Genomic DNA, 23,901 nt, shown 5'->3' with positions numbered 1-23,901 from the left:
GTTTAAATAGTATAGCATAATAATAGAGAACCAGAAATTTTGGACTGTCTGCAGTAAAGTTTGGCCCGAATGTGCTGAACATGTATTTGTGGCCGAAAGTAGTTCAAGCCTAGAGCTAAGCCAGCCCAAAATTGTCCACAAGACCTCGTTACAGCAGTTGAGATGGTAACCGAGGCCCGAAGGGGAGCCTGAGAAACTAGAGCACATGTTCTCTCTCATGACTCGATGGCTTTCGAAGACCTTCCATGTCCCTTCCATGTGCTTGCACCGGTATGTATTACTCTCAAAGTTTGATCTTTCTTTTCTCATTTTTCTATTCAATCCCTTTGACGGTTTTATGGATTTTTATCTTTCTTCTTCCTTAGTTCTTCAAGCTTCAGAAATTTTCAGCCGAAATGGTTCTCAGGTTTCCCGAATCTCTGTAAAAGGGCTCATGGCCAGTTTGCTTATCAGGTTTTTCGATTCTCTGGTTTTCTTATTTGTTTCTTAAAACTCTGAGCTACCCATTTACAGTAATGTTTAGAAGACTACATATTTCAACCCCTCTGACAATAAGGTTACAATCTTTGTTAAAAACCCACTGTTTTGCAATTTTCTCAGCTGGGTATGTTACGGATACCAGTGATAGGGTCTTAAATACTAATGGGTCAGAGTCAGAGAATGAATGGGAGAAGATGCTTAAGCCGTTTGACCTCAATGAACTTAGGAAGTCACTCGTTCAAATCACTCCAATTCAGCTTTGTAAGTTACTTGAACTTCCACTCGATGTGCCCACTTCGATGGAGATATTCGAGTTGGTAGGTGCCCAGAAGGGCTATTGGCATTCTTTTGATGTGTACTATGTGTTAATTGATAAGCTTGGGGCGGCCGGGGAGTTTAAGGTTATAGATAGGTTGTTGATGCAGATTATGGAGGAAGGGATTGTGTTTAGGGAGTCCCTTTTCATTATGATTATGAAGCATTATGGAAGAGCAGGTCTGCCCGGACAAGCAACTAGGCTGCTTTTGGATATGAGAGGTGTTTATTCTTGTGAACCAACTTTCCGATCTTATAATGTTGTATTGGATATACTCGTGGCTGGGAATTGCCCGAAGGTTGCTCCCAATGTCTTCTATGACATGTTGAGTAGGGGTATCTCTCCCAATGTCTACACATTTGGGGTGGTTCTGAAAGCACTTTGTATGGTTAATGAGGTGGATACTGCTTGCTCGCTTCTGAGAGACATGACAAAGCATGGGTGTGTGCCAAATTCAGTGGTTTACCAGACTCTTATACATGCACTCTCCAAGAATAATCAAGTGAATGAAGCATTGAGACTTTTGGAGGAAATGTTTTTGATGGGTTGCACACCTGATGTTCAGACTTTCAATGATATTATCCATGCTTTCTGCAAGGTCAATCGGACTCATGAGGCAGCAAGGTTAGTTGATCGGATGCTTCTTCGGGGGTTTACTCCTGATGATGTAACTTATGGTGTTTTAATGCATGGATTATGCAGAACAGGGCAAGTTGAGGAAGCAAGGGCATTGTTGAACAAAGTGCCTAGCCCAAATATTGTGCTTTTTAATACCTTGATAAATGGGTATGTTATGAGTGGACGGTTTGATGAAGCCAAAGTTGTTCTATATGATGGTATGCTAGGTAGTGGCTGTGAACCTGATGTATATGCATTTAACATACTGATTCATGGACTCTGCAAGAAGGGCCGTTTGGGTTCTGCTCGTGAATTGGTCAATGAGATGGAAATTAAGGGTTGCGAGCCCAATGTGATAACTTACACCATATTGATTGATGGGTTCTGCAAGGAGGGCCAACTGGAGGAAGCTGGTGATGTTTTAAATGAGATGTCATACAAGGGATTAAGTCTGAATATTGTGGGATACAATCGTTTAATATCTGCTCTATGCAAGGATGGGAAAGTTCATGAAGCTTTAAAAGTGTTTAGTGAAATCTCAAGCAATGAATGTAAGCCAGACATATTTACATTTAATTCTCTAATATATGGACTGTGCAAGGTTGATAAGATGGAAGAGGCCTTAGGGTTATACCGTGATATGGTACTGGAGGGTGTTATTGCCAACACTGTTACTTACAACACATTAATTAATGCTTTCTTGACTAGAGGTGCGATCCAAGAAGCACTTAAGCTTGTAAATGAAATGTTATTTAGAGGATGCCCTCTTGACAAAATAACCTATAATGGACTAATAAAGGCACTCTGCAAAGCTGGAGCTGTTGAAAAAGCAAGGGGATTGTTTGAAGAAATGATAATGAAGGGACTTCATCCCAATAGTATCTCATGCAATATTTTGATTAATGGTCTGTGTAGAAGTGGCAAAGTATATGATGCACTTGAGTTTTTAAGAGATATGATTCATCGGGGTTTGATGCCAGACATAGTCACTTATAATAGCCTGATAAATGGTCTGTGCAAGTTGGGACGCATTTCGGAAGCTTTGAATCTCTTTGATAGGTTACAAGTTGAAGGGATGTGTCCTGATGTTATTACTTATAACACGTTGATCAGTTGGCATTGCAAAGAGGGCATGATTTATGATGCTTGTTTACTTTTAAATAGAGGTGTGAATAACGGGCTCGTTCCAAATCATTTGACTTGGTATATACTGGTCAGCAACTTATTTAAAGAAAGAGATGAGGAGAATCAGAGCTATATTGTTTAGGGATTGGGAGGAAGCTTGATTGTAGTTTGCTTTAGTGCAAATCATTGCAAATACTAGAATCCCTCTGGTTTTGTTCGGATGTCTGCCCTCTGAGCTTTTATGCTTGTGGTAATTGGAGGTGGATATGGAAGTACTTTATTATGATTTTCTGCCCGGAAATGATACTCCAGATTTTGATTTGAGCACTTTTGAGTCATGTTTGGGTTGGCGCTTAGGGAACAAGCTGGCTGGCTGTCTCATCTCGTCAAGAGTTTTTTGCTGGTTGAAGCTGAACAAATTCACATTATGATGTGAGAGGTAAATGCAATCCTGGCCGACCTAACATGATATACAATATACCTGCATTAACTATTTACTTAGTTTACTTTTGTGTTGATTGAGCTTAAGGTTCATTCTTCATGTATAAATTTTCTAGTACCTATTGCAAATTCGTATTTCATCCATACTTTGACATAAGTGAATTTGTATCATTCGGAAGCATTAGCTTGCATCTGTAATGTTAGGAAGTTTCTAGAGTTACATATTGTAAAGATGCCTTGTGGTGAAAGAGATCATATGCATACTTCTATATTTATATTCTGCTAGGCTGCATACACACACACACGCACACTCATATATAGACATCATTTTTTATAAAATGTCTATGAAAATAATTAGCTTTTTTCTTCCAAGTTCTGAATGCAAATGTGTAAGTAGGAACTTTTACTAATAAATAGTATAATAATGTTTGTTGGGACCCCTGAATTCACAAATCTACAAATCTACAATCCCATGATAGTTGGTACGTTCTAATTATTTATTTCTGCAATGATTGATCACATGGTATGTGTCTTTCCATGAGGCTTTGATTTTTATCATGTTACATGATCAGCTTAAGGAGCTCATTATAATCCCAGGTTTATGCTTACAAGCACTCGGCAGGCAAAATTGAGTGGAGGAGGTGGAAAATAGTAATTCGTCAAAGGATCAAGTTATCAACTTGTCTAAAGGACGAACAGTATTCGTAATTCTTAAGGTTGTTCTCCTTACTCCTCAGACGTTTTGGCTTTCAGTCCACATGATCACTATATGTATGCCATATATTTCAAGGGGAATCCTCATTTGTAATCGATGCAAGTACAATATACAGCTTGTTGTTTGGTACTGGAGGGTTACAGATCCTGATTTGTTTCTTTTACATATTTATGATCTTGGCTGGCAAGTGCTGGTTCCTGATACTTTTATTTGTATTTGTATTTTTTCGGTTACAGGGACCTTTAAAAGTGTCATATAGAAGAGGTTATGGCCATGATCTGATAAACCCAATGCAGCACATTATGGATAATCATTTACCTTGGTGGCACTTGGAATTGTGCAAATTCTAGTCAGAGCTGATCCATGACAACATGTGATTTTCATTTTAAAATCATGATGGTGTTCTTTTCTTGTGTGATTGTTCTACCCTGGGCAGATACAAAGATTGGTTATTATAAATGCGAGACAAGCAGCATTTTTATGCTTCTTTGTTTCTGCTCGAACAAATTTGACAACATATGTTATCGTCATTGCTGCCGTGACTTTTCATGTTCATATTTATGTTTGTTCAAACTGGCTCATCACTCCGGCAATTTTAACATACCATCCGTCCAGCATCTCTACAGATCTTTAAGGTTATCTCATAGTTCTTTTGCTCACGGTATTGATGACTAGCTAATCACTCACAATTAGCACCAAATCCTTTTACGATCAGATTGTAAACTTAGATTTCATATATGATTTTCCAACCAAAATGAATTCAGGAATCGAACAGCTTTGCAAGAAATCAAGAAGTGACTATCAACTTTTGGGAAATAATCGGATGATAATAGTAAAGTTGATTAAAAAGTTAATATTTGGAAAACGCAAATTACAAAGCAGAAATTAAAAAATACGAAAAAAATATGAATGAAAGTAATAAAACTAAATATGACAATGCCTCAGAATTGCAGAAAGTCAGCACGGCTTATAAATAAGCCAATCAGTCCCGAAAGATGGTGTGTTTTATAACTGATTTCATCACCGGCAAAGACTTAAAAACTATTCCAACAAAACAATATCATAAAATTCTGAAGAGAAAAAATGTCGGTCTCATGGCCAATCCCAAATGGTAAAGGCAGTAAACACCGCTCCACAAGGCGATAGGATATGACACCACTCATCGACGGAGGAGCTCCATCCCAAGAGGGAGGGAGGACCATCAACGTCGACGAGAATTTGTATGCGACGTTTACTTGGGAATGTACAGACACCAATTGCCTGCTCCTTCAAGTTGGAGACTGATCAATGCCCCCCGTCACAAATTTCACAAATTTATCAAACAAATAGAAAAGCTTTTTGCAAAAACTTGACGACCCAATGGTCCCCATATTTGGAAAAACAACGAATCTTATAGCTAAACTCGAAGAACAATCAACCAGACTAAAAAGGATGAAGCTTTGGTGATTGATCAAACAATCTCTAAGATGAAACAAAAATCCCTAAAGAGACTGACTGAATGAAAACCAGTAGAAGACAGAGGCACAGACTAAAACCCTAGCACCGAGATGGTGCAAATCTGATTTTGGATACAAGGGGGAGGAGTGTATTTATAGTGTGAGTGCTTTAGGTCATGACCGTCCGATGCGTATCGTGTGACTGGGAATGAGTCATAGTTAAACTCCGTCGCCGACAATGAAATTAGGGTTTTACTTTCCTTTTATCCTTTTGGGCCGTACGGTTAGGTTTTGGCCCATAATAAACAGCATTGAGATTGGCCCTACGAAGCGAACTCCGTATAAATCCAAGTGGTAATTTTATTGACACGAGCTATATTTGGACCGGGGGATTCAAGAACATAATTTTTTTTCTGTTTTTGGTAACTACTCTGAACCACTTGAGCTACAACCTTTGTATTCGAATGGTATTTTTCATTATTACAGTTTGGTCTTGTAGTTGATCCGCACATCCATACACTAGATACAAAATTAATCCACATTTCCAACAGGGTCCAGATATGCTATAATTTATGTTTCTTTTATTGATTTTCAACAGGTGTGAAATAATTTACTGTGATTACAGAAACAGCCATAGCGCATTTGAATCACACCAGACGTATACATTACAATACCAGAAGAAACAAACTTACATTTTTCCTACAAATTATACTAAAGCACTCATCAACTACTCTTCTAGTTGGATGAGTTGAAACAATAAGGGTGGGTGGCCCTAACCTTTGACTCCTGAGGCTTTTAAAAGACAAACAAAATTGCACAACAACAACGTAACACTAACACTAACAGTTGCTTTGAAATTGAGCTCCTTCTGATGAGATCAATCAATCAATCATAGTTACTCTAGGGGGACGCCACTGTCAATGAAACTCAGCACTTTCCTTCCAAATCCACTCATGAGTTCATTCCGATTTTGTTCGAGCTTTGCTAAAAGCATTTGATAAAGGGGACTATTTGCACGCTTTGTGGCCTTCAATGCTGTTTGGATCACGTAGTTTCCAAATTGGTCCCGCGCAATTTGCGACAGTTTTTCATACTTGAGAAAAGCATTTACTACATAATCTGTCTCAGAAGAGTTCAAGCATTTCTCTACAACATGACTCCCACCTCTTTGTGAAGAGAGCTTTATGTACAGATCCCTCAGCTCAAAGCATATCTTTGCAGAGAAGACAGGGTTATGGAGTCCCAGGACGTGCTGGACAACAAAGTTCCTGAATGACAAAGATATAATGTATTAACTAAAACAAATCAATACGATGCAAAAACCACAATTGAAACGAGAAAAGACCAAGATGGGAGAGGGATTTGTACCCTGAAGGATCCTGAGAAAGGAGTTTTGATTTGCTTGAGATTTCATTCATGAGTCTCTCTCTGTATGGAGTTTTACTGTAGGTGATGAACTCATTCAAGTATATGCATCCCTTTTCATTCTGGGCCAGAGTGATGCAAAGCCTTTCAGCAGTTTCGTATATTTTCTGCAATCAAATCACACAACCAACCTTGTCAGAAAAGCATGCTTAAAAAAGAACTATGTCAAAGGCAATGATATGTATCAACAGCAGAAACATAAAAAGTACCTCATTTTTCTGTGTGTCAAGGAGGTTTAAGCACTTCAATATAACAAACGACCCTGTTCGGTTGGTCATCAGTTGCCCCAATACACTGGATAGAGCTAATGTCAAGGTGTAAATCAAGGGTGATTTCTCAAGCACCTTGACAAGCCTCTGAATTGATTTTGATCTGCACAAACAAGTTAAAGACACGAGTCCATCACAACTATAACCATAAAACACAGACATATATAAATATATTTCTTGAGTATTGACTGATGAAGAATAAATGATGGGGTGGGGTTAAGGATTAGATAGATACCCAAATTTTCTGGTTGATATGCTGACAAGTGATTCAGTATTCAAAGTCATCAGTGCTACAATGTGTCTTAACTGACCGTAATTGCATGATTCAATAAGCTTCCCAAAAACATAGTATCCATGTGAGTCATTCATCACCTCGAATATGGAACCGAAAACCCCAGTAAAAATCATATCCTTAGCGAATGGGTCCTTAGAAGCCACCATGATATTTATTAAGCTCTGTGATCCGGGTTGCGTCATAGCGAGTCGAGCTATATCGGCATAAGACCGCAGCTTAAATATCTGATCACCATGGCATCCATCATTGTTAAAGCTTGACTGAGTCCCCATATAACTAGATATTCCAGAACTTGGATACCGATCACCATTTGAATACATTCCAATCCTTTCATTGCTTCTGTAATATTGTTCTCCTGAACTTTGGTACCAATTATTAAGACAAGGGTTGAGCTGGTTTGCCCAGTTGCAGAAAGATGGAGATGTTGCTCCACGACTTAATCTTGATTTTGTAGTTTCTTCTGTCAGGTTACCAAGAGGGTTCTTTGGTTGATAAGCATTGGCATGCCGATTCAGGTTGTTTGAACCCAGAATGTGTCCTACAAAATCAAGAATTTAAATTACAAGAAACTCAAAACATATACGAAATTATACAAGAATTTGCAGAGGAGAATTTGAGGGTTTACCTCCACCATTCAAAATATGATCTCTCCAGATACTTTGTGGATACAATGGCACTGGAACTCTAGGCGAATTTTCAAATCCGCTTTCGTATTTGGGATAAACATCAGGCTGTGCTTGTTGGGTTTTGCTTGGAGAGGCATTAGAAGACGAACCCAAACAAGTATTGTTACCATTATGCACAGAGAAACCAGGTTTCTCATTCTCAAACTTGTCCGTCTTTACCCGAACCTTACCCAAAGAAAGGCAAAGGCTTTTTTCTACTTCTTCTTCAATAGAAGAACCAGCGTAACATAAAGTCTCCATTGCAGAGCAAGAAACAGGAATTACAGTGAAGACAGAGAGAGCTCCTATAAATATAATGAATGCTCGAAAGGTTCTCTGTTTGCATAGGATTTGGAGTCCTTGTACGATTAGGATTTTTTTTTTTTTTTCTTTTGCTTTTTTTTTTTTTTTTTGGGTGTCACAGTATGATTAGGAATTTTAACTTAGCCAGGAGTTCTATGTGTATTAAAGATGGAGAACGTTTGTGGAAACAAAATAAAGTCGGTGACTTTCCTTGGAAACAGATGTTCAAAACTTTTCCCACTCTTTCTTGCCCCAAAAGAAGACCCGACCCGACCCGGCCCAGATACATGCGGGCGTAAGGAAGCATCTTAGATTAATTCCAGCTGAACATTTAAGAAGAATGAGAAAATGTAATGACAGAGGAAGCAGAAAACAATACGTGGTAAAGTAAATACATTGAACGGAACAGACCAAAATAAAACCCCCTACAAAGAATCTCTTATAAGTAAATCTGTATAATTAATTCGTCCACAATTTGATCTACATGTATAATCCTATTCATTCAAGGCCCTTATGAATATTTTCTCTTTCCTAATCCAAATCTGCCAGCAGCAGAGCAGTAAACCGTAGTTCCAGTTCTTTGCTCTTCCCGTTACATGTAATTCTTCAAAGAAATCAGAGAGCTTTGCCAGCAAATTTTATGAATCCAAGAAGCTTTTCTCATCCCGTTAGCTTTTCTCTGTCATGCATTCTAGAAATATAATAGAAAAGTTAAACAAACAATCAGTCCTGCATAAAAGTTGCCCAACAAATGGTAGCAAACTATAACAATAGATATTCGAACACAATCAAGGCTCAGTTTCTAAGGACTCCATAATCTACCGCTGATCATGAATGGCAACCAGCATACTTCATGTCCCCTGCCTAATTATCTCATGTTGACTGAGACAAATATATGTGAGATCTACATGCCTCTCTCACAACTATTTAGAAAGTAGATAAGACATGCTTAAAATTTTTACATCTGCCACTATGAAAGTGGTAAGCAATCTTAATGAATCTTAGGGATAATAACGACAAGTCGGTGATAAAGTAACAAATCCTGCACAGCTACACCCTTTATAGTGGATCATCAACAGACATGAATGCAAGCAAAAATTGATGAATAGTTTCCAACTTACTAGTCTTCAGTCAAAAACCTGTAGAGATGAGCTACATAAAGTCCATTGCTTTGTGTGTGGTTAAAGTTCACCTCTTGACATTAGTACATGAGGGGGTGTTTATCCTGAAATGGGACACCAAAATCTAATTAGCACATCCATGCAGATTTCTCTAGTACAAAATCAACAAAAAAAGAATGCATATGAAAACACCAACCAATGCTTTAATTATATGGAAATTGCAGCTGATTATTACCATCCATGTTGGGTCCTTCAACATCTCCTCCGACCCTGATAGTTTGTCCAAATTTAGGCTTATCATCACCGGTCACTGGAACCTCTTCCGCAGACACATTCTGGTCCACTGGATCACAGATGCAATATTTAGTAACAAATACATGGACAAAAGTAAGGTTTGCTGTTCCTAACATAAGCTGGGCTACTGAAAGTGAATGAGCATGTAATATAGTTTCAGGCAAAAACAAATAGCAAACTTACATGCACATTTTTCTTTAGTACCTTTCGGGCAGTTCACAGAAGTCTCATGAGCAGCAATATTTAATGTCCGTGCAAGACGTTTAACACGATTCAATCGTAGTCCATGTGGCAGCCTACCAGAATCAAAATCTCCAATTCGGAAACCTATTTTATAAGAAAAGAAAGAAAAGAAAGAAAGATGATATACAAGCAAGTTCCTGCTTAACTAGAGTCATCATATTAGCAGGGACATTGTGGAACTTACAAGAAGTATTATTAGCATCACCCTTTGTAATCACGTCTGCTACAATTTGGTGGTTACCAATAGCTTCACCCCCTAAATGATTCAAGGATCGTGCAAGCCGCCGTATATGACTCAAACGCAACCGTTTGGTGAAATTAGCCGATTTACAAGCTGCAGCTTCCAAGCCTGTAACAAAACTTCATGTAAAAAAGAAATCATTTTGATTTTTGAACAAGTGAACAATTATAGAACACTTACACTCAGAGTAATGCAGACGTTCGGCGCGTAGCTTTTCAGTCTGAGTTACTTCTTGGTCATCATTCCCTTCATTCCCTCCTGCTGCTGCTGCTGCTTCTTCATGCTCGTTGCTTATTTGCTGAGATTGGCAATCAACTTTAGCATTCTCAGCTCTCAGTCGTCTAAGTTGATAGTTCCTACGACGCCGAGCCAGATGTCGTTCTCTCTGTTCAACGGTCATAGACTGCCTTCTTTGCCTGTCCCTTATACGGCGTCGTTCCCGCTCTTGCTCCCTTTGCATTCTGCGCAACTCTGATCTATCTAACGACTCCTTCATTGTTGTTCAAATCCGTTGGTCAACATCCAACGGACTCCCAATTCTTCCACCAAAGTTTGCAACTTGTTCTGAATCAATACGACAAGCACTTCTCAGATTAAATCTTCCCCTTCAAATTTGGTGATCTTTTTCTCTTAGATTAATCATTTTAAAAAAATATAATACTGAAAAACGAAAAGAAACACGTAAAATCAAACACGACTTAACAAATTCAAAATTCAAAAAAACTAAAAACCATATTGTGAGTCTATTATATCATTGAAAAATAAATTATAAACCTAAAATTAACAAGAAATCAGAAGTTTACCTCTAGTGAAATTGATATCTGTAGGTCTTATCCCAAAATTTTTTTTTGATATCTGTAGGAGAAAAGCATTGAGATTGAATGAATACAACATACCTCGACTTTCCTGATCAGAATTCAGAAGGCTGCAATTCATGCATTTGATCATGGAATTTCGAATCACAGCGGCGTGTAACTTTTTTTTTTTTTTTTTTTTCTTTTCGTTTTTCACGGGGTTAATAACCGTATTTTCCGGAGAGTTACCAAGTAAGTGGTCGCTTTTACCGTGTAATATTCTGTATCAAAATGAACTAATTGTGATCCCACCCGTTTCATTTCAAATAGAAACGTGCCAAAACGGTTCGTTTGGTTGTTGTTTTCGATATTCTTAACTACTATAATGTACAAAGGGAAGGATCGATGCCAAGACGGCTCCGGTGTTTTGAACAACTTTGGGGCTACCTGTCCAAGGACACCAGCTCCTCCAGTTAAAATGTGTGTGTTTGGTTGGAGAACTGGTTGCTTGACTGTTCAGATACTCCTCAAACTGCTGCCGTTCTTCAAATAGTAATTAGATAAATGCACTTTTAGTTCCTTAGAAGCCAAGATAATGCAGCAACGCAACACGCAGAAGAAAGTAAATTTGCAGTAAAACTGAACTGAGAGCTATTCTCTTTCTTTGCAAAGCAAAACATTTACACCAAATTTCGAGAATCAGGTTTGTGCCTATAACTAGGAACTCTTGCAAGAAAGCTAAAAAGTCTGGATTCTACAGAAACTACACAAATCAGTCTCTCAAACTAAAACAAGACGAAAACATAAATTTTACAGTTTTGCAGTCACCACCGTCCGCTTCACCTCCATGCAGAAGACGTTACCAAAGCTCTTTGCTTCCAACCAAGGTAGAGAGCCCCATTTGCCTCTTGAAGTCTATAATTCCCATTAAATTCCTTCAACAGACTCCTGATAGCCTCCGTCACTTTAGGACTCAATGGGTATGGAGTAAACCCATCCATCATTAGCCTTGACTTCCACTTCCCCAGAAGTTCATGTCGTTCCACCCTCTCAGCCCCCTCACAAGCAACCATGTTCACTATGTCTCTAGCCACACAGTGCATCTCTGCACTAATCCGCTGTTTGTCATCCCTTGGGCGAGCCACATCAATCGATTCGAACATGGCTGTATAATACTCTACCATCTCAACAAACCTTGAGAAGAATGGGGAAGTATTCGTGTTTGATTCTTGCTCCACCAGTGTCATAACTTTGGGTGATAAACTCTTAACCAGCCTTAGCAATCGATCTCTGTGATTCTGAGTGCTTACACTCTCATCTGGCATGTGGTGCAACACGTATGGAAAATTAACAGCTATGGCTTCACCTGGTTGAATCCTAAGATTTTCTAATTCAACCTCACAACCAGACATTGCAGCATTATTAAACTCAAATGGCACATTCCATGAATTAGCAAGCTGTGAAAGCCTCTGCCCTACGATATGAAGTCCCCCGCCACGAGCATGAGCTGATTGGGAATCATCAACACCAGTGATTCGGATACGTGGGGGCCCACCAGGCTGACGTGCTAGATCTTGGATGAGGGGCACCCACTGACTGCCCTGTGCAATCTGAAAATCAATTATGTGGATTCTTGGCTCATTTTCCAAGGCTTCCCGAATGACGACATTTGCAGACATGTAAGCAAACCTCCAATATGGGCATATCTGAAAGAGCACAGACATGTATGACATAAGTTCTGCGCCTGTTGGAACTTCACATTTTAAGGTTTTGTAGATTGAACTCCCTGATCTTTCCAACCTTGCTCTAAGACCTTCCAACATGTAAGCACCCAATCTTTGAATTGGCTCCCCAGAGACTGACACCATTTGCCCCAAAACTTCCATTAAACCATTTGCTGTGGGTAGATCATCTTCAGCTATTGCACGTGCACAATGAATAAGAACATCCTTTAGGTTTAAGTTGGTCATTTCAGCCATTTGATTCCTATTCCACCTTGGCATATCACTCTTGTAACAACAATAGTGGCTGTCAACAATAATATCTGATTCGGGCCCTAGCAGTGAAATTTCCAGTTCCCTGAGCTTGTACCTCAATCCATTGCCATCATCAGCTACGGAGCACCCACTTATTGGTGATCCAGAAGTGTTGTCAGGGGAATGATGCTGATCAGACAAGCATGATTGAGAACCTTGTGATGAAAATGGACTCCTGTTAGACAAGCCACTAACAGCCGAAGGGGAATCACAGGCTACAAAACCAGTAGTGGCAGGGGATGATTCCAGGGTGAAGTACTCTTCCTTGTAGGTTTGAAAGGAAACGTTGTTTCCTTGGCTTCCAGTATCTGAACATACACTGTTTTCCAAAATTTGGAAAATGGAGGGATCAATGTCCTGCATAGGCTGGTGGTGGTACAACCTGTGGATACTGGCTGTACTTCGGTGTTTCTGAGATGTTTGCATCTGAAAATATGAAATGATTGACCCGATCCAGAGAGTGATTCTCACCAGCTCTTTCTAATATACGTTCCTAAATTTGACTCAATTGCTGGTCTGTCAGAACTTGAATTGAATCTCAATAAGCAGTCCAGTATCCGCCACGTCTCAACAAGCAGCTATATGGTATGACTTTCACAAAATTGTTAGTCAACATCTGCTTGTGATATCCAGAAAACACTTTACAGAACCACCACAATCTGCAGAGAGGAGAAAAGATTTTGTTAATGAAACAAATAATAAAAGTGAAATGGATAAACCAAGTTTGAAGAAACAAGGATCACAAAAACTCTTATGAAGAGCAAATCTAAATATGAAACAGATAGCAGCTTGATCCTGCCATTGTAGTTTTAACATAACACAGATGATAAATGCTAATTTGTCAACTTCTACAGCCATCCAGGATTCGGGAAACAATGTCCAGGCACAGGGTCTAAAAGCAAGAAGGGTTTAGTTTATGTTTCTGTTTAATAATTGCAGGTCAGTTAGTACTTCCATTCCAAACTGCAACTCAACTGAGACTCTGGGCTCAGGTTGAATGCATAACAAAGAACCATTAACGGGCCACAATTTATGCCTCTGAGCTTCCATGAGCACTCTACTCCTATCTGCTGCTCAGACAGTTCTCCATAAATTTTTGACCCATTGTCTTGCTATGCCTTGCAGTGATCTCAGTCCTCAGATAGACATGATAGCAGTTGTTGACATTATTGGCTAACCATCATTAAAAAATAGCAGCACTTCCCCTTTTTTCTGCTTTTTCACTTCTTGGCTGATTAGCCATACATTCCTTAAGGAAATACTTAAAACAATCAAAATATGTGACCCACTAGCTAGTAAATAATATAAGCAAATTAGATAGCCTCTAATACAATCTGACTCAGATCGAGTGGGTCATGAATCTGACCTATATTGGGTGCAAATGACAAACTTACAAGTTTTAGTATTTTAGAAGCATCTGTTGAGGAACTTAAAATCTGATGGAACCGGCCCGTATTTCATAATCTAGAAACAGATTCAAGAGAGGGATCCATATTGGGAATTGGGGAATTCAGATCTATAGTCCAGATCAATCACCAGTCAGCACCTCACAACCACAAAGTTGAAGACTATACAAACAAGCATACGTAAATTTGATGCTTGATCACAAGCAAAACATGATGCTTAAAACCAACATCTTTGACCCCTGACTTAGAAAATCAGAAGTTGAAACCCAAAAGCGTTTACTACTAACTCAGCCATACTGTACATAACTTTGGATTCTATTTTTTACCCAAAGAAACTCTTTTTAAGAAAAATATTCAGAAGTTAAAACCAAACGGCTATAAACAAGAAAACGTGAAGTTTCTGAGCACACGGTTGTAAAGACGCGTTTTTGTGTCTATTTAAAATTCCCTATTGCAACTTCTCCATCTTATGAAAAGAAATAAAGTAACTAATTACAGAGAAAAGGGCACTTTAACAGCACAAAGGTTAGTGGGTGGGAAGAGGAAACTACAGCTGCAAGCGAAATGAAAAAGAGGAGAATAAACTCAGATGCCAATGAAACCAAGAGAAGTAAATCTATTTGGCTTGTGAAACAAAAGGAAATTCAGCCTAAATCTTTTGATTCTTAAGATGGGAAAATTTCAGCCTAATACAATAATGAATTTGTCCTTAGATCAACAAAAATGGCACTCAAAGATAATGATTTCACAAACTTACGCCCAATAACGACAATAGATGGCCAAAATTTCTAATTCCCATTTTCAGACGCCAAATTTGAATGCAAATCGGCGAAAAAAACCCACTTTTTAAAAAAAAATTCTAACAGAAACCCATGTTCCCAGATCATGAAATCATCCAATAGAAGTTGAAAGTTGAATCTACACCTTAAAACCAGTAACCAAACATACAATACAACCCAAGCAACACAGAAAACTTCATCCAAAACGATACTTCAAAAACAACAAATTTGTCGAAATTAATGAAAGCTTAGCTCCGACATACCTGAACCATAGGCAAGTCTCGTCTCTGCTCAGCTCAGATTCTGGCGCAATAAACCTTAATGAAGCTTTAGATTCGTCTATAGATGCCAGATAGTAACCGCTCTGTCAACTCCTAGAAGTATGCGTTTGTGGGCTTTGTAAGACTTTTATAGTTGTACGCTTGTAGCTGAAAACAAAAAACCATCGTGGTTCAGCTTTAATTACACGGGTTACCCCTTTTGAATGGAATTTTTGGGTGACCGTACACTTACCTAGAAACTTGGTGCCAAATTACGATGTTAACCTTTTCCCCGCACAACGTTACACCGTGTGTGGTCAGGAAGTGAAGAGTAGAATATTTGGCTTGACGTGCTCCTCCTGTACTATGTAGACTTTGCAGGAGTCAAAGCGATCTAAGAACAAATTACGAACTCTCTGACTTCAATAACTCCTCCGCGCTTCATTTTCTCGGTCTAAATCTTATTTTTTTTCTTTCTTCTTTGGTTGCCATGACCGACATGCAAACGCGGTTTAATTTTGAGCATCTCCAAGAGATGTCAAATATCAAACATTAAAGTTGAATTTGATCATTTATGTGGCAATTTGATACATAATAGAGTTTTACTCGAGATGTCAAACTAAAATATTTTTTTATTACATATTATTTATTGGTTTACTACAATCTAGGCACATTAATTGAAAATAATAATAATGATAACATCACAAGTTCAAACATCCAAAAATAACAAAAAGAGATAAAAATGTCATTCCACATAAGATTCACACATTTCCGATTGGAGTGAATAGTCTCATCTATTTTTTATACGAACTAACAGTGTCATGTTAAATTTAACATCTCAGCTTGGAATGCTCCATTTAATGTCACTAATAATATTAATATGAAGTCATGTAACAAGGTTGTTAAAAGAGTGTTGAAACTTCTAATATCTTAAATTAAAACATACTATATAATATCAGGAGATCCTCATACCATATAAATACTTCATAGACATTAAAGCAAAACTAGCTAATCTAAGAGCTACAACACATCAAAAACAAAGAAAACTACTATACAGTTGAGAGAGAAGTCATTCACTCGTCCGTCAAGGAAGTTGCAAGGGAAGAGGGGAGTGGACTTAAGAGTATTTTCAAGCCCCCTTTGTACCCCCAAAACATAAGAAATTGTAGTAAATTACAAGGTGATTATTACTTTTAGTACGAGATTTGAACTCGGGTGCAGAATGGAGAGCACATCCACTATAGCCAACTTGACTAAGCCTATGCCTACTTAAAGCTTATACTACATGACTACTAACACTCATACTTGACATATCATGAAAACAGAGCCGTGCATGTTGTTATCAATAGAGTTAAATACTTTATATGTATAAATTTTTCCTTCATTAAAGCATACATAATAGACTTTCTAAACCACCTCCTTATATAAAATTTAAGGAGGAAATGAGAAAACCTACATCCAACCATGCTCCCTATCAAACTACTAAAATAGGGAGATCTCTAGGAGCTCCTATATCTGATGAGAGAGAAAGGACTTATAGTGACTCCTTATAATTAAATGTTGCTTAGTTATAATGATATTTTAAGTATTTATTTAATGCTAATTTTTTATTTTTTTTATTTTTTTATATGAAGAAATATATCATTTATGATTTCATAAATTAGGGAGTATGATTAGAGTTGATATTTTACAAGGAGCTCATAAAATAGTTTTATAGTGTTTTTAATTAAATTTTAACTAAAAAATTAAGAGCATAATTGTGAATGCTCTTAATACGAAGTATAGATGTTAATTGTTAATTTTCTATATAATTATGTTAAAGCTTTGATTGCACAGATCTCTCAAATATAAAGATTACGAAAGCTTAAAAAAAATAAGACAAATAGACCAACACCAATGCGAGCTAAAACAGATACGCGGCGTGGAAAACTCCCTGAATTTCTGTGAAACGTGCGTTTACTGTTAACTGTTAATTTAGACAAAACCATGGGCGTTTTCGGTCCTGATTCAATTTATTCGATTAACATTACATGGATACAAGAGTCAAATGGCATTCCCGTAATATGATGGGAAAAGAAGGCCTTCTTTCACGGAGAGCTTTTGCCAGGAAGGCTGCCACGCACCGCACATTCTCCGAACTTCCCATGCACCTTTACTCATCATATTTTATTCAGTGTTGAACAAACGTTTTTTTAACCCCAAATAAAAATGATTAAAATATATAATGACGTGGAAATTAATGTCTTGAGGTCCACTCTAACAAAAAGATCTGATGGTCTACGGAGCATGGAGCTAACGTGAACCCTCAAAAATCACGATTTGATGTACGTATACGTATGATCTAGAAAAAGGGGTAACACAAAATTGGATTTTGGATGATCTGAAATGCAAGTCTTTGACTGTTGTATAATAATTGAAATATAATTGATTTGAAGCACAAAAATAACCAAGATAGTTGAAACTACCCAATCAGGCACATGCCCAAGTCATATTTTAAAATAAATCTGAAAATGACAAAAACAAGTAGTCAGCAGCAAGATAACGCTTTTTATTGACCACAATTGGTAAAACCAATAGGATGTGGAATATATACGACTGTATATACCTTATGCCCTACTTACATTACATGGACTTCGCATAACAAAATATAATATTAAAAAAAACAAAAGCCTTCATGACATACAATAAGGATTGGGATATATATATATATATATATATATGCGTTCTTATCGTGCGAATACCGTGTATTTTTTATCTTTTTTTTTTATTTTTTAATTTCTTTGTATTTACAATGATAACGTGTGGACATTCAGATGAGAGAATAACTTATATATATAATCTGAAATTACATAAACTTATCAAAATTCTAAACCAGTGATTGCATAGAGGTATAACAGGAAATATTATTCTCTTTTGATAGACAACAAGATGACATGTCATTTTCAAAGAAATTAATATGACACGGGATTTCAAACTCCAATGGTAATGAGCACTATCTCCAGCAACCGTTCATTATTGTGAACAAAGAAAAAAGAGAGAGAACATACATACAATACAACAACATAATAATTAACTTGAATAACAGATGGCTACATGTCAATACTGAGGGAGATATTTTTTTAAATATTTAATTTTGGGGCATGAATGAATGGTGGTAATTTAATAAGGAAAAGTGGAAACAATCATTACATGACACGTGAAGATTATAAATTTTGATTTTGAGTCGTAGAATAGGATTTATTGTCCTTGCCAACTCGCCATGGCCATTCTGTGACCCTAGGAGTCAATTGTAATGACGTACATGCGTGTAACACCTACGACCTTAAGTTAAGATATATATTTGCTGAGAATCATAAAAAACGAATTACGTTTCAACATTTGGACCACGAAAACCTATTAGTATTAGATATGTGTTGTAATATGCTCATTTTTATTTTGTTTAACTTTGGGGGGAGTTTAAGCATAAAAAATTAAAAAGGATGGATGCTGTGGAGCTAATTTAGCTTGATTCTTTTCCTTAGGTATTTTTGTAGGGAACTGAGATCTGATAATGATGTTGATAAAGGAGGATAATTAGAAAGGAGAATCTTGGTGGCTGGTGCTTTTGCTTTCCTTTTCCTCTGCTTCAAATAAAGAAAAAGAGAAGTTTACTCTGTGGCATGCATGCAAGGCCCACTTTCTTATCTTCAATGCATCAGCACCATCACATATTACATCAAAGTAACAGTGCCAGTCAAGGTTAATTTTCATGCTCGCTAAATAAATAAATAAATAATTTAAGGGCCATAATTTTTTGGAGGCTTCGAATTCGAATTCGAGAAAGCTCCTCCTCCATGTGTTACACAGAACAAAACACTTGACTTAAATCCCGGGTCATTCAATAATATAAGACGAGACGACCCAAAAAAAAAAAAAAAAGAGAGTAAAAACTCAGATGAGAAAAGGCTGACTAAATATTATGCTAATTAGTAATTACATTGAAATATCACCTACGTCACATGAACAGGGCCCACAGAGGTCATGATCTACGTCATCCATCCAATTGTATTAGGTAATAGGGGGGAGTCGGACGACGACTACACGCTTCATTACTTGATTAATGATTTATTAAGAAATTATTGGGGGTTCATTATCATTATCAACATTCAACAGCAAGTTATTATCTCTAATCCATTAAGATTTTGTCCTCATCTGGTCTCAAGTGGTCATGACGCATAAAGGAAGCTTCCACGGATGAATGGGGCCCCAAAAAAGAAAAGAAAACAAATAAATGTAGGAATGGAATGGTCTGAAGCAAATCTTGGAGCTTTATTATTTACTACATTTTGTATGGAAGTGGGTGGAGTTATCTTTACTTTGTGCAAAGAATAAAGGGCGCACCTCCTCCTCCCGGTGATGGTGATGGTGATGGTGCTTGTGGGATGGCATCACATCAGATTGCCATTTATAATACCAATTAAGAAAATAAGACAGTGACATGTGAAAATTAAATAATAATAATGAAATACTTTATTTTAATTTACAGCATCATTCAAAATATCCGTCCTTGAAGTCGAAGGTTGGTTCTTGGTTTGTTCATATATTATATATTAATTGTATTGATATTGAATGACATCTACCCTGCTGCCGCCCACCGGCTCCAAAGTCCACCCGCGTTTCAAAAAGACAAAGACGATACAGAACAGATATTCGATATTGCCTTCACCTTTCCTCTGCTGGGTCGCGACTCGCGTGGAACTTGAACCGTGGAATTGGAAGGCATTTCTTGTTTATTTACGCATATAATAAGCCAATTTACCAACCCTAAAAAATAACATTTCTTTTTATTTTCCTTAACCCTATAATATATTTGTCCTAGGACTTTACAAAGCCCTAATTTACATAAATGGGACTTTTCTGTAAAGACCTTATATTAGCTGTAAAAACTTTAAATGATTCTTGTTAACTCAAGTTTATATGTCTTAACATTGATACTTCTCATACTTACTCATAACACAAGTATGTATATATATATATATATATATATATATATATATATATATGACAATTTCGTTATTATGAATTATTTTAATGTACATGGAGGATGATTAAATTTGAGTGCAAAAAAGTGTGCTTATTCAACTGGCACATCTCCCACAAGTTCGAAAAGTATGCTTATTATGTCCAACTTAACATGGAAAAGTTATTGACTATCACTTTTATTTTGACCAACTTATGATGCAAAAATCAGTGTGTTGAAAAATATCGCACAACTACTTGTACAGAGGAGGTAATGTTATGGGCCTACATAGACTAGATGGAGTACCCAAAACCGACCCATGGTTAACCCAAGTTGGCCCATTTCATGGAACAAAAGTATTTTAGATGGCCCAAGGACACTGAGGAAGAAAGACCCACGCCACACAAACAATATTCAATTCTCTTGAGTCCGGTGTCCGGTGTACAGTTTACATTACAGACTTCAGTCTACAGAGAAGAGAAGACCCAACCAAGCTCAACAAAACCAGAACCAGACAGAGTGGGGGACGGCATCGTTTCTGAAGTTGAACAGGAAAGAAGATGAACACAGACATCACTGCGTCGACGAAGCCCGAGTACCCGGTCATAGATCGGAACCCTCCATTCACCACGGTCGTCGGCAACTTCAGCACCCTCGATTACTTTCGCTTCGCCACCATCACCGGCGTCTCCGTCACCGTAGGCTACCTCTCCGGTCTCACTCTCACTCTCATTTCCCGATTTTCTTGTTTTTCAAATAACGCAGTAATTTTGATTAATGCTTCTTTAATTTTTGTAATTTATAGGGATTAAGCCAGGGATTAGAGGGCCGTCTATGGTCACCGGAGGTCTGATTGGGCTAATGGGCGGGTTCATGTACGCTTACCAGAACTCGGCGGGACGCCTCATGGGCTTTTTCCCCAACGACAATGAGGTAGTCCGTTACAAGAAATGAAATGAAATCAATGTCCTCAATTTTAGGGTTTTGGATTTTTTAATAATCAGATTGTTCCTTTTGTGGTGAATTTGTTCATGTGCTCTCTGAGATTAAAACTTGTGGTTTTTTGATTCGATGTCAAGGCCGTCATTTTTTAAGTGTTAAAATGTCGTACAACTGATAATAAAATGCTCTTGTTGAATTCCTCATTGTGTGATGCTACACAAAGTAGTCGAATATTTGAACAAGTTGATTTTATTTGTGATTAAAGAGGTGGTTCTTTTTGCATTATCTATTAGTGTTAGCTTAGCAGTCAGCAGCTCTCTCGGTCATAGTGGGTTCATTTAGTTAGAAGCATATGAGATTTCACTATATTCAGTCAAGCTGAACATGTGGTTTTCCTTTTATGGGATTGCCAATTAAAAATGCTCCGTATGTACTTCCTTTGAGCCGTCATATAAGCACAAAAGATCTTTTAGGGGCCAGCATCCCCTTTCCCTCTTCTCCATGTTGGTCAGCAAATGGAGCATACCATTTCAGGAGCAGGATCGTTTACATTCTTTGCTCTGTCATGAAAGGTTTGAATTGGTGATATTATTGTAAAACTGGAATTGAATCTTTAGACTTAGGAGTCTTATAGCGATAAGAGTCTGGTTCTTAATATGCTTTTGTGATTGAGGCATATGAGGAGGACATAACTTGTAATGAGGAAAACATCACATTCACTGGAGATGAGTCAGTCAGACTTTGACAGTTGTAGTAATGTTCTTATACTTATAGAGGATGGTTTATGAAATTTGTAAGAGGCGAAAGAAAACTTGTGTAGAAAGGGTTTTACTAAACTGCTGAGGGTTATATTGTAGGAGAAGAAAGTGAAGGAAAAACAGCTAAACACTAAGCAGGCAGTGCTACTAACTGATTGCTCCATGATTATCTGATCTGGACAGATAATGAGCTCTGTTGAACATAAGTAGTGAGTTCTTTAATGGTTTATTGAATCTTTTTTTCACTTTTAAAGCTTGGGGAGAGGGGAGGGGGAATGACCAGCTCAGTTGGGGATTGTTTTGTGCAAAAATATTGTGTGTTCTACTTTACTCTGTCTTGAGTAGAATTTTGGTTTAAAGGAGGAGAGAAGAATTACTTTTGTATGGAGCATGTGGATTATTATACATATATGATCATTGGCAATTCATTTTGGGAGATCCTATAGATTGAGAGGCTTTTGTATGACATGACAAACTGTCATCTGAAATGTCTGTTTAAGTTAATGATAACAAAATGGCTGTGGGCAAGGGACAGTGCCAGTGATGGTGCTGCTGTAAAATGGAAATTGTTAGTTTTATTGTAAGGAAGCAAGTGTCGTTTCGAAACTTTGAAAAAGGGGCTTTATGTATATATATATTTTGGATTGAAGGGCCTACTCAGCGTTCCAATTTTCATTACTAGGCCTGCTGGTTTCATTTTGTTAATGGGCCTACAATTTTGTAAATTGGTCGATAGTTTTTGTTAGGGAGATTCACTATTATACCCAATATGGGGGCCTAAATTATAAAAATACCCTATATAAAATGGACTTTAGAAACACACCCAAAACCCATTTACAATATAACAAAAAAGCTTTTAACTTCTTATAAATTACAAAACTGCCATCAATTTCTTAAAACAAGCCCAACCCCAAAATCTCATAAAAATACCCAAAGCACTCAATAGGACATCAAAGTAATTTAATAATCAATATTAAATTCAATAAGGCTAGCTATCATTTTTTGAGTTTTTTTTGGGTTTGTTTATAGGAATTCAATTGTGTAGGGTTTATTTATAATATTAGTGCTAGAAATGGGTATATCACTAAATATCTCTTTTTGTTAATGGACTGAGTCATTCTATAGTGAGGGTCATATATATATATATATATATATATATATATATATCTTAGGTGAGATTTTATCTGTTAATTATTTTATCTAAGGGCTAACTAATTTAATTTAACGACTAATCAATTTGATTCAACGATTAAGAGATAAAGTCTCACCTAAGGGCATATATAACGCCCTCATTATAGAATTCTTGTTAACGGACTTACTGTTGGGCTGACATATTTTTGTAATGGGCCAATTTTGAACCAACGTATTCGTTATCATTGGGCGAACTCTTTGACATCTGCATGGAATGGGACGACTCCTCGTCCGCCTGCAATATATACTACCACTTGACACTTCACCAGATAGCTTCTTTCTTCTTTTACGTTCACACGCATCTTTCTTCTCTCACACGAGACGGACGGTAGTGTTGAAATTGGAAGAGCTTAATCAATATATAAAGCAAAGCATAGTTGTCGTTAACAATTTTCATAATTACACATGAAGACGTATGCTTTCCAGTTTCCAATTTCAAATAGATTAAAAGAGATTATGAAATAAGTTGGAAGGGGAATAACATTAGTATTAATTGGTGGCGTGTCAGATACTTCATAGCCATAAAACAAGACTATAAAAACCGCGTCTACGTATGAAAGAAGAAAGATGCGTGTGTACCCTAAACCACATATATGTATGGAAGCCTTGGGTAGTAAAAAAAAGTGGGATGCTGTATTTTCAGGATTGGATTTCATATTCGAATGAACCTCGTAACCGTAAGAAAGTAGGTTTTTTAGCTATATATATAGTGTCCCTTTCCATTGAAGGATTCCTTAAATAATTTTATT

The 23,901-nt window shown here is 37.3% G+C and overlaps 5 protein-coding genes and 1 non-coding gene across 13 annotated transcripts; 2 read left to right on the top strand and 4 right to left on the bottom strand.

Moving 5' to 3' along the window:
* Positions 1-99: 99 nt before the first annotated feature.
* On the top strand, positions 100-4,250 carry LOC117624415 (pentatricopeptide repeat-containing protein At5g64320, mitochondrial). 4 transcript variants are annotated; one of them, XM_034355631.1, is made up of 4 exons: positions 100-270; positions 366-2,978; positions 3,578-3,696; positions 3,932-4,250. In XM_034355631.1, exon 2 carries the CDS (start codon positions 516-518, stop codon positions 2,679-2,681), a length of 2,166 nt encoding a protein of 721 aa, XP_034211522.1. In that variant the 5' UTR covers positions 100-270; positions 366-515; the 3' UTR covers positions 2,682-2,978; positions 3,578-3,696; positions 3,932-4,250. The 4 variants fall into 4 exon arrangements, with proteins under 4 accessions (XP_034211522.1, XP_034211523.1, XP_034211524.1 ...); XM_034355632.1 differs by having other exon boundaries at positions 3,578-3,821; XM_034355633.1 differs by having other exon boundaries at positions 3,553-3,696.
* A 381-nt stretch (positions 4,251-4,631) lies between these two features.
* Positions 4,632-4,725, bottom strand: LOC117626815. The gene has a single exon (XR_004585636.1). It is a non-coding gene; the product is annotated as a small nucleolar RNA SNORD96 family (small nucleolar RNA).
* A 1,048-nt stretch (positions 4,726-5,773) lies between these two features.
* Positions 5,774-8,046, bottom strand: LOC117624107 (pumilio homolog 18-like). Its single transcript, XM_034355244.1, has 5 exons — positions 7,746-8,046; positions 7,061-7,658; positions 6,766-6,928; positions 6,500-6,663; positions 5,774-6,399 (listed from the first exon to the last, which is right to left on the bottom strand). The coding sequence occupies exons 1-5, from the start codon at positions 8,044-8,046 to the stop codon at positions 6,027-6,029; spliced, it is 1,599 nt and encodes a 532-aa protein (XP_034211135.1). The 3' UTR covers positions 5,774-6,026.
* A 448-nt stretch (positions 8,047-8,494) lies between these two features.
* LOC117626037 lies at positions 8,495-10,954 on the bottom strand. 5 transcript variants are annotated; one of them, XM_034357666.1, is made up of 7 exons: positions 10,884-10,954; positions 10,168-10,551; positions 9,931-10,095; positions 9,687-9,830; positions 9,406-9,552; positions 9,210-9,313; positions 8,495-8,779 (listed from the first exon to the last, which is right to left on the bottom strand). In XM_034357666.1, the coding sequence occupies exons 2-5, from the start codon at positions 10,481-10,483 to the stop codon at positions 9,413-9,415; spliced, it is 765 nt and encodes a 254-aa protein (XP_034213557.1). In that variant the 5' UTR covers positions 10,484-10,551; positions 10,884-10,954; the 3' UTR covers positions 8,495-8,779; positions 9,210-9,313; positions 9,406-9,412. The 5 variants fall into 5 exon arrangements, with proteins under 5 accessions (XP_034213557.1, XP_034213560.1, XP_034213562.1 ...); XM_034357669.1 differs by having other exon boundaries at positions 9,228-9,313; XM_034357671.1 differs by having other exon boundaries at positions 9,445-9,552.
* A 447-nt stretch (positions 10,955-11,401) lies between these two features.
* On the bottom strand, positions 11,402-15,403 carry LOC117624542 (scarecrow-like protein 13). Its single transcript, XM_034355848.1, has 2 exons — positions 15,266-15,403; positions 11,402-13,476 (listed from the first exon to the last, which is right to left on the bottom strand). Exon 2 carries the CDS (start codon positions 13,241-13,243, stop codon positions 11,621-11,623), a length of 1,623 nt encoding a protein of 540 aa, XP_034211739.1. The 5' UTR covers positions 13,244-13,476; positions 15,266-15,403; the 3' UTR covers positions 11,402-11,620.
* A 5,183-nt stretch (positions 15,404-20,586) lies between these two features.
* LOC117625007 (NADH-ubiquinone oxidoreductase 20.9 kDa subunit) lies at positions 20,587-21,467 on the top strand. Its single transcript, XM_034356560.1, has 2 exons — positions 20,587-20,975; positions 21,067-21,467. Exons 1-2 carry the CDS (start codon positions 20,822-20,824, stop codon positions 21,213-21,215), a joined length of 303 nt encoding a protein of 100 aa, XP_034212451.1. The 5' UTR covers positions 20,587-20,821; the 3' UTR covers positions 21,216-21,467.
* The last annotated feature ends 2,434 nt before the right edge of the window (positions 21,468-23,901 follow it).

This window comes from Prunus dulcis, chromosome 4 (assembly GCF_902201215.1).
Source record: "Prunus dulcis chromosome 4, ALMONDv2, whole genome shotgun sequence".
Classification (NCBI taxonomy): Eukaryota; Viridiplantae; Streptophyta; class Magnoliopsida; order Rosales; family Rosaceae; genus Prunus; species Prunus dulcis.
This window is presented reverse-complemented; position numbering and strand designations above follow the sequence as displayed.

Bases quoted from the DNA above. Each gene is read 5' to 3' on its own strand.
- LOC117624415 (XM_034355634.1), top strand. From the start codon at position 516: ATGTTTAGAAGACTACATATTTCAACCCCTCTGACAATAAGGTTACAA.
- LOC117624542 (XM_034355848.1), bottom strand. From the start codon at position 13,243: ATGCAAACATCTCAGAAACACCGAAGTACAGCCAGTATCCACAGGTTG.
- LOC117626037 (XM_034357666.1), bottom strand. From the start codon at position 10,483: ATGAAGGAGTCGTTAGATAGATCAGAGTTGCGCAGAATGCAAAGGGAG. The intron at 10,096-10,167 runs GTAAGTGTTCTA...GTTTTGTTACAG, and splicing joins ACGTCTGCATTACTCTGAGT to GCTTGGAAGCTGCAGCTTGT. The intron at 9,553-9,686 runs GTAAGTTTGCTA...TCTGTGATCCAG, and splicing joins TACTAAAGAAAAATGTGCAT to TGGACCAGAATGTGTCTGCG.
- LOC117624107 (XM_034355244.1), bottom strand. From the start codon at position 8,046: ATGGAGACTTTATGTTACGCTGGTTCTTCTATTGAAGAAGAAGTAGAA. The intron at 7,659-7,745 runs GTAAACCCTCAA...TTGATTTTGTAG, and splicing joins TCATATTTTGAATGGTGGAG to GACACATTCTGGGTTCAAAC. The intron at 6,664-6,765 runs GTACTTTTTATG...ATTTGATTGCAG, and splicing joins TTGACACACAGAAAAATGAG to AAAATATACGAAACTGCTGA.
- LOC117625007 (XM_034356560.1), top strand. From the start codon at position 20,822: ATGAACACAGACATCACTGCGTCGACGAAGCCCGAGTACCCGGTCATA. The intron at 20,976-21,066 runs GTCTCACTCTCA...TGTAATTTATAG, and splicing joins CACCGTAGGCTACCTCTCCG to GGATTAAGCCAGGGATTAGA.